The 9,635-nt window shown below is 40.3% G+C and overlaps 1 protein-coding gene across 1 annotated transcript in view; it reads right to left on the bottom strand.

Moving 5' to 3' along the window:
* The window catches only part of LOC118321745, a 20,530-nt gene extending 11,120 nt beyond the window's left edge, over window positions 1–9,410 (bottom strand). Inside the window, exons 1-8 of the mRNA XM_035653215.1 lie at window positions 9,309–9,410; window positions 5,329–5,460; window positions 4,222–4,377; window positions 3,079–3,217; window positions 2,613–2,782; window positions 2,337–2,471; window positions 1,206–1,391; window positions 507–1,069 (exon numbers count right to left, since the gene is read on the bottom strand). Of these exons, the coding sequence (XP_035509108.1) occupies window positions 507–1,069; window positions 1,206–1,391; window positions 2,337–2,471; window positions 2,613–2,782; window positions 3,079–3,217; window positions 4,222–4,377; window positions 5,329–5,460; window positions 9,309–9,365 (1,538 nt within the window). The 5' untranslated portion in view covers window positions 9,366–9,410. The remainder of the gene's footprint in view (window positions 1–506; window positions 1,070–1,205; window positions 1,392–2,336; window positions 2,472–2,612; window positions 2,783–3,078; window positions 3,218–4,221; window positions 4,378–5,328; window positions 5,461–9,308) is intronic.
* Between the last annotated feature and the right edge of the window lie 225 nt (window positions 9,411–9,635).

Here is a 9,635-nt window from a genome sequence, read left to right on the forward strand (position 1 = left end):
GATTGAGACCATAAACTCATTTGGAAACTGTTTACTGAGCTAATAAGTATAAGTATCAAATAAGAAGTAATTTCTCTATAAGACTCAATACTATCAGACTTCTTTTTTGCAGTCCATGAAGCTGCTCCTTGCTGTACCTTAGAAAGAATGCAGGTTTAAGATATTTTTGTGTGGGCTTCACAGACCTAGAAGCTCTGTTCACTAATTATATTCTGTCAGTAGTTAAAGCTCAGTAATTAACACAATGTATCTTGTTTCCCCACCTGCCATTCTTAATGCTAAGCTTATTGCTTAATCGCAGACAGGAGAGAAACGAATATATTTTCCAAAATGTTGAACTATTCAATATTTTTATTGTTGCCATATTTGTCACGCTGTTGCATTGCTCTAGGTATAGCAAGATCATTTGGTTAGTCAACCACTTTGGTCCAGACTAATATATCTCTGCAACTATTAAATGAACTGTCATGATTGTTTAAAGTTCTGTTAAATGCAGCTTGACTAACCTGACATTTTCCGCTTGTTTCCCTGTGTCTGGATTGATGGCAGCAAACACTGTGATCACACCATCCTCAGGTTGTTCATTTGGATCCTCGGATACAGGAACATGCTTGATGTCAGGAATAAATGCTGGACCCTCAGGCATATTGTTCACTGCTATCTTAATGGGATAGCTTTTCTTCGGTGCTCCTGGCTTTGGCTTTGTCCCTGGTCCTGGTTTGACACCTGGTTTAAGGCCAACCCCAACTCCAGGGCCAGGGCCGAGCCCTGCCTCGGGCTTAAGTCCGGCATCCAACCCCACATCTACACCTAAATCCACTCCTGTATCCAAGCCTACATCCACGTCTACGTCTACGCCCGCACCTGCACCCGCACCCGCACCCGCACCCGCACCAGCTCCGGCTCCAGCTCCAGCTCCAGCACCTGCAGCAGCTCCAGTAGCCACAGGATTACCCTCTCCAACCTGAACATCTACATCCATGAGTATAGGACCACCCTCCACAAAAGGAGCTACATTCTCAATGAGCAGGCTAAGCTCAAGATTCTGAACTTCTTCAAAATCCACAGGCTGTTTGGTACAGGATGGAAGGTAAAGTAGTTGAAAGAGGGGACAGCAAGAGACAAGCAGCAAACAAATGTTAGGGACCTACCTGACACAGGTTGCAATACTATCATATTTAAAGCCAAATCACAAGTCTTAATACCTTAATCAGCATCAGGATGCCCTCATTGGTTTCTTTGTCCGTCTTAATCGAGAAGAGATTATCCTCATTTCCTTTGGCGATTGTAAAGACAGTGTGCCAGTTGTCTGTGTGTATGAGGTCTTTGTCCAGAGCTTTGATCCTCATCACAACTACATTGTGAACATTTTCATCCACTGAGCCAGTGTACTGTTAACAGAACAAGAATGCCCATAGTAAAAAAGTCCTACTGCCAGTTCTCTGCATCAGTTCTACACTCTTCTGTGCACACAACTTATGAATGATGGAAATAAACAACATCACACCCAGTGGTAGAGGTCAAAGGTCATAGAGCAGGACTTAGTGGATGGTCGGAGAGAGTTTTAAGGAGGCCAGATAATGATTATGATTTCTCCCCATATACGACCACCTGTTATCAGAATCACTTTTTTGTATTTTTACATACAATGAATTTGTACTAATTATCATGTGATCTAAGTCACATGATGACACCTGAGCTGGCTTTATTTACATGGCCATTTGAAAAGCAGAGGAAAGCTCAGACAGTTAGTTAATGGACCTTTGTCGTCCATTTACAGGTCCCATTATTGATAATAGGTATATTGAAGATGGGGTAAGTGATTCTAGAGAAATCCGATACCATGACAAATAACCGTAATATAGTGCAAACAATGTAAGTAATGTAGCTAATGTTAGCTATGTCGTGGCTTTGCATACTGTCACTAAAGTTGCAACTGTGAACATGCAAAGAAGATTAGACCATTTAAGCACATCTTGGCAAACTAGAAAGTAGTCTTGAATGTCTGTGGACACACAAATCCCGGCTGGTATAACAACTTGTGTGGTTTGCTCCGATCTAGTTTGTTTGTTTCCCATTTACTGAGCCAACTGTGCAACCACCAGATTTTTTATCAGTAGACACACGGACCATGAGAAGATATTTAAAAAGAAGTCAGATTGGAGTCGCATTATGTAAAATCACTAACCCTAAACAATTACCCTGCTGCGAGATTAAGGAAATAAGCACAAGTTGATTAATTTGTCACCTCTTCCCTGTCTTATTTCCTGATTTAGGTTCCTGAACTGTAACTGCAGTGTGTGTGTGTGTGTGTGTGTGTATGCTATATTCCCCACCTCAGCCTTTTCCAGAGTGGGGATGTTGTCATTTATGTCCAAGACCTTGATCTCCACAGTTCCTGTCCCCGATAGCCCATTTGCTGCCCCTCCCAGATCAACCCCCTGTATAACCAGTTTGTAGAAGTCATGAGTCTGTCAAACGAAAAACACAACAAACCAAAATGTGTTGACAAAAGCTCATCAGGTGAGGTTTCAACAACCTTGAATTTGAGTTTAAAAGAACACTTTGCTCCAAAACAAAGTCATAGTTCAAATTGTGTAAAAAGTGTGCACCTCTCTGTCCAGGGTGGCCTCCTTGACGTACAGTTTGCCTGTCTTTTGGTCTAAAGTGAACATGTGACCTGTGCCTGCTGGCTCTTGACTGATGATGCTGTAGGAGATCTCTGAATTTTCTGTGCCAGGTTTGTCATCATCTTTCCCCACAATCTGCATGACAAAGGTTCCTGCAGTGGATCAAAACAGGACAAGAGTGTCTCATTAGAATCCATCAAGTAAGACAGTTAGGGTTAGGGTAAGGGTTAGTCCTAGCGGAACTTGTTCACACATATACATCACCCATAACTTAGATCATATGCTTTGTAAATCAGCCATCTTGGATCCTTCTAGGGTTTGGAACTGTTTTATCATAAATGCGTCACAACTTTCTGTGCAAAGGTTGCCTGTTGTTTTTGTCCATGGCCTTCAGAGAGCACACTACTGTAGCAGCCTGATTGAGAAAATATTTCAAGTCCAGCAGTACCTTCTTTGCTTGCCTCTGAGATGTTGCCAGTATGCAGCTCAAAATAAGGAGGGTTGTCATTCTGGTCCACGATCATGACAGAGAGTGGGATGTCGTACTCAGCTGTGGTCCCATTCAAGTATTTGGCGACCCCTGTTATCTGTATGAATAACATGACGAGATTGGAAAGGGTTAGACAGTTTACTATTGACCTTTGTAATGTAAAGGAGTAAAAACAGCAACCCAGTTAGGCATTAATGGAATTATGACTCATCTCAATTGAGTGTCCCCTTACTAGATTTTCACCTAAACTTTCAGCCACCTGAGACTCCTCTAAACTCCTCTATCCTTTAAAAAGCTCTTCCTCTACCCTGAAGCCCCTCCTATCAGGCTAATTGATTGCATAACACACTGAAACTATTGCAGTTATCTTGGTTATTTAATTATTTGAATATGAATCAATTCGCATATGATTGGCTGTTACTAATCAACTGTTCAGTGGAGGCTATTTGCCTTAGTGCACATAGAATAAGCACATATGTTTGTTCATCTTGAACATATGAGCAGGTATAGTTGTAAGTTTAGGTCAGTTACCACTGAATCTGGAGCCTTAACAGAGATTAAACCTAGATAATTTTCAATACTGGATGGGACAGGACAGCCATCTTGCATAAAAATTTCTAGAAACACTCAATATACACTTATTCTAAATGTTTCCAACCGTATTCAAACCCAGAGAAATACGTCATTTTATTCAGGTGTTTCATTGGTCAGTGGAGTGATATCCCCTTTTGCATGCATCAGCGTCGTGGTTGTCTGCCAGAATGTGTAACCAAAAGTTGCACCCTAAGCAAGCTTTACTTTGAAATGTAACTGGATATTGCTTGACTGCAGAATGAGAACGTGTTAAAAATATGACACTGCCACGCCCAGGCGAGGCATAACATGACACTGCAACTGTGGACCAACATGTGTATTACACACGTTGGCATGATACCGGGTTGCAAAATATGTGGGAGGGGAAGCTTAGTGACATTCAATAAAGCCTTGTGACTGAAGGAAACTGAGCTGTGTTACTTAACTGAACCCATTTTCCCAATAGTCTTGAGCAGGTTTCAGTCCATACAGTACAGTGTAAAGCATGTAACATATTGAAAGACTTACATTGAAAGATGGATATGTTTCCCGGTCCACTAAATCAGTGATGCGTACGAACCCAGTGTTATGGTCCACCATAAACAGGTTGAAGGGTGGCTTGTCAGCTCCTGGTCCAGTGAGGAAATACTCTACCTTTGCGTATTGGTCTTTATCAGAGCGAATCTGAAAACAAAACACAGGCAAAACACTGTTATTGTACTGCTCGATTAGCACCATAAAAACCTCTTCAGCCGTTGCTATGGAGCAGACACAGCAAAAATCCTTCATTATTCCACTCAGGAAGAATCCCAGGATGTTCAGCAAAAACTGACTAAAATACAAAGTGTCCTATGAAACCTTGAAATTCAGTCCACTTTTAGCAGTACAGGAAGTTTGAGCTCACTGACATTTGTAGTGACAAGACAGCTAATTAACAACCCACTTTCCCTCCAAAGACAATGTCTCAGTCTTGTCATCTAACTCTTCAGAACATCAAATTATTAGTTTCTTCTTTAAAATAACGAAGGTTATGGCTCGCTGGCCTGACTACAGCAGAACGGGTGCCACTACACAAACTCTACACTAGAAAATGGTTAAATATTTTCAAGATGTGGTTATGTGTCTATGGCCTGGGTAAACAAAACCAAGACCACTGCGTTGGAAATGTGGAAGGGGGCTGCCTTTCTAATAACATACCTACTTAGGACTTAGCAGGGGTCAGCAGCCTTTACATTTAAAATAGCCATTTTTGGCCCTAAAAACCCCATCTGTCTGGAGCTGCAAAACATATTTGAGCCTTATAATCAAAATCTAGTTATTTGTTTATCTCATTTGGAACGTTCACAGCAAAAAACAGCACTTCTCTGGCAGTGTATGTCGGCTTTTATCCCAGGGCCAAATTTTCTATAATTGCACAGCAGCTGAGGAGTGGAACTGACTGAAGCGGTCTCTCTCCAACAAGTGGAAACGGGTTTGTCACTGCAGGGTTGGTGGAAGACAAGCTAATGATCAGGCAGAAACAAGTTTGTTGTTTGACATTTTTACTTGGAAGCTCATCCATCCAGGTACAGTTTTCTTATCATACTATGATGCCACCATATGCTTACAGTGGGAAATAATATTTACTTAAATCACCTTGGCAATGAATTCCCTCTTGGTGTAGTCAACATTCTCTTCAATCTTGGCAGGTGGAAGGATCCACTCTCTCTTCTTCCTTCTCAGGGTCTTTAGCCTCTTCTGCCTTGCCTCAGCACTGAGTATCTGAAACTAAACAGCAGACATACACTTGATTTAGCTTTAACGGAGCCTGTAATGAGCAGTACAGTGTGGCGTATGTGTACTTTAGAGACCAAATGCCAGCATAGTCTCTGGAAAACATGTTCCACACTGAAATAAAGGAAAAACTATTAGCTTCCTGACATGTATGTAAATATACTATTACTGAATTAGTTTTACTGATTAGATGGAACTGAATCTATGGATTAGAATACATGCTGTGGTGTTCAATCAACCATAGAGAAATAGTCGAATAGAATCTGATTTTGTAATTAGTATACAGTATAAATTATACTCTGTGAAACAATGAAATGCAACGTTGACACTGTTATCAGTTGCATTTAAATGTAATGTTTTAGTACTTAATGTACATATAGGTACTTGAAATACAGCTTCAATGTACTCATAATTGTTTAGCTATGTTTATATATCTACAGCATATAAACAAGTATAAACAAATATTTCTTTCATATTAAAGCAAAGGATAACAGCTGGTATAATTTATGTATTCACAAAGTATGTTAATTCATTCATAAATCTTAGTACTTAGAAAACATGAACGGTCCTATCTAGAGACATTGTTTGGTTTGTATAGCATATCATGTACACGCAAAGTTTCAAATATATATCATGAACACATTAAAGCTGCAGTTGGTACTAAAGAATAACTTTGACTTTTAATCTGCTGAATCTTTAACTCAATCCTGACAGTAGTACATGAGACAGATAATCTGTTCCTCTGCCTCCTCCTAGTGCTCCTAATGGGATTTACAAGAATCCACCAGGCCTGAACGGAAACCACCAATCAGAGGTGAGAAAGATGTGGGATTGTTGAGTCTCATTCCCAATGGGTCAAATGGGACTCAGACTTTCTTCAAGCCTCCAACCCAAAGCGTCTTTCTATCTTTCTCAGCTCTGATTGGTTGTTTTGTTCAGGTGCCATTATCAGTGCTAGAACAAGCCAAACAAACCTGATTTTTTCACACATCTCATATACTACTGTCAGAACACAAATTTCAGCGCTAATGACAAAAACTTATTTTTATAAAAGTTACTTACTGCAGCTTTAAGTACAATATTACTATATCGAAAATAGCTTTAGACTTTAAGTAGACTAATCATGAGTGTACATACAATAAAGTGTAATCTTGTGTGGTCTTTTTGAAGAGTGTGTGTGCTCTTTAAGGAAAAGAGAAAAGGAGGCCAGTGTGAGGTGTGGTCCGACTCCTGAACATGAATTGGTAGCAGACACACTGTGAAAAATGACATTCAGCACCTGTACACACTGTGATAATAAAACTGTGTTCTTGTGCCAGCACAAGGAACGGGTGAGAGCTGGGCCCCTGCCGTGACACGATTCCTTGTGTGTGTGTGCTAAAATCACCAGAACACTGGCATCTTTACGCTGTTGTTGTTGTTAGAGCTGCTTATGCTGTCATGTTCAATGGTCGGAGTCTCTATTGACAGCAGTAAAATGGTGCAATCAGTGGATAATGGCCAAATACAATATGTTCAACCAGGTAGTAAATGTTCTATTAGTTGCTTCATTTAACACTGCATGGGTGTGGTGATTGGATGTGGATGTAGTTGGTAGTGTGGAAGACTGAGTACTGTCAAATAACCCTGTAGACCGGGAGAATAAACTGAATAAACTGCAACAAAAGCAAGGAGGATACGCTATACAAAACAGTGAAAAAATATACAGATACTTCAAACTCTAAGTACATTGGTGGCAACGGCATCATCATGTAATGGTGAGACTCTGTGTGCTCCAACGGAATTTGAAATAAGGTTAGCGTTAGTTAACACTAATAGCCTGCAGGCGCTGGGAAGGGTCCTTTTCAACATAAATATCAACCCTTGTGTTCTCTGATATTTTTGAAGCCTACCGAGGAACCAGCATGATCATTATTGCATCATGTCAGTGAGAAAGGCTCTGGCTGAAATGTACCAGCAGACAATGACCCAGCTAATTCTCGCCAGTAGCGATGTGGTACCAACCAAGTGACAACCTCCTGGACTGACAAATGAAGCCAGTGCAGAATGGCTAAAAACTGCCGCCACTTGAGGCTGTCAGTCCTTATAAAAACTCCTGTGTTAAAATCCCTGTTTTTTCTTTTTCTTTTTTTCAAGACAAAAAAACCATGGTATTTCTGCCTCTGCATACATCTAGGCTAAACTCCAGTGGCGGCGCCAGAGACGGTCGCCACAGTCACATATGCATTACGTGGAGCTCCATGAGAGTTAGACATTAGAGTTAAATACAAGGCAAGATATTCAGCTCAAAGAATAGATGTGTATTCACGAGCGAGCCTATGCAAACACACCTCTGAATAAAAGTTCACACAGTTATGCCACAGACAGCGCTTGCACACAAGCAGAAAGTAAACATTTCAGCTTCAGATTCTGAGATCACAGTTACACACATCACTAATGAATCCACAGTACTCAGCACCATAAAGCTCATGTCATATGAATTAGCATCACAGAGAGAGAACTATAAGGAGTCATTCATTTTTCAGATTATGAATTATAGTATTCACACTTTACCAACTGAAAAAAACATAAACAAGCCACAGATATTTCTTGTGGGTGCAATAATTATTCATTATTATTCATCATTTCCCATAATTGTGGCTGTTGTCGTCATCATCATCTTCATCATCATCATCATTAGTCATTTGTACTAGTATTAGTTGTTGCTATTGTTGTTGTTGTGCATCTTTGTCTGTGTCTCTGTCCTCTCTTTACCACCTTCTTTCTTTGCCACTCTCACCAGGTTCTTGCTCATGGTGGGAACTGAGTCTCTTTGAATAATTTTATAAGGAGTACGGTCTAAACCTGCAACTTGAATTTAATTGAATTAAATTGTATTATGGCACTCCTAGGGGTATCTACAGCACCCCCAAGCCCCTCCCTGTCACTGCCGCCTATACTAAACAATGACATTCGTAAAGAGGAATGCACATAAAGACAGAAAATTATTGAGTGTGAAGAGACGGAGTGCAGTGTATGTGTAGCTGCGTTAGTAAAAGAATGTGATTTTTCACGTCAAATGAAATGTATTAGGCTATGACAATTATACCATCATGTTTTTTTCTTGTTGAGAAATCAATTAGGAAATGCACACAAGTTTATTCATCCAATATATCTTATTTTGTTTTTATGTGGATTTAGCCTGTATTTATCTATCAGGTAAAAGTTTCATGTAGATTAAACATGATTTTTAACAAAGACCTGGACAGAAGGGCAGAATAAAAACCATGTAATGTTCTGCTTCTTTAAGGTAATTATAGTTAACTAAAACTTGGTGTGAAAAAACATTTTAAAATAAAAATAAAAACTAGACTAGAAACTAGAAAAACATGAAAACTAAGTGAAACGATTTTGTGTACTTAAAAAACAAACAGATATAAAATAAAATATAATATACAGGAAATGTGTTTAGTTTTTGAGCACAGTACTCAGCTTTTACTGCAGCTAACATTCAGGCAGGTCTCAAAATAGCACCTGTGTGTGGTGTATTTCAGCAATCTGAAACAAGCTGACATAAGTTGTTGAGCAGCTTGTTAACGATCTCTGGCTGTTCACACACTGTAGTTAGAACACAAAAAGGTGATAATAAAACTATTTTTCAATGCACTGCTTGATGACTTACTACTGCTCTATGACTGCTTGTACCATTAAACATTTGTCATGATCAGTTATTACATTTGATAAAGCACAATCCACACCACTTGAAGATCAGATCCCTCTCCTGTAACAGCAGATTTACTCCTGGCCTGCAGCATGTCCCTGTGTGTCAAGGTGAAAGTGTAGCTTCAGGGTGGTTTACTCACCAAGGCCAGCGCTAACAGAAGCAGCAGGCCCACTTCTGCAAGGGAGAGCCGCAACATGATCACAGGGGAGCTGCAGCATATACCAGCCTGTCCTGTCCCCAATTCAGGTGGTCCAGCCTTAAATAGGTCTTCTTAAAGACACACCTATATCAGCCTCTTCCCCCCTCCTCCCATCACACATACAACCACTCCTGGATATGCTGCCCCCACTCCCCCTTGCCCCTCCCTGCTTCATGTATGCTCTCTTCAGCTGTCATATGTATGCATGTTTCTCCAAGGTGTGTCTGCTACACTAGGCCCTCAGGGTAGAACACTAATCAAGCTGAT

The sequence above is a fragment of the Morone saxatilis genome, unplaced genomic scaffold (genome assembly GCF_004916995.1).
Source record: "Morone saxatilis isolate NCDOM2014 unplaced genomic scaffold, NCSU_SB_2.0 Contig12, whole genome shotgun sequence".
NCBI classification, from domain to species: Eukaryota; Metazoa; Chordata; class Actinopteri; family Moronidae; genus Morone; species Morone saxatilis.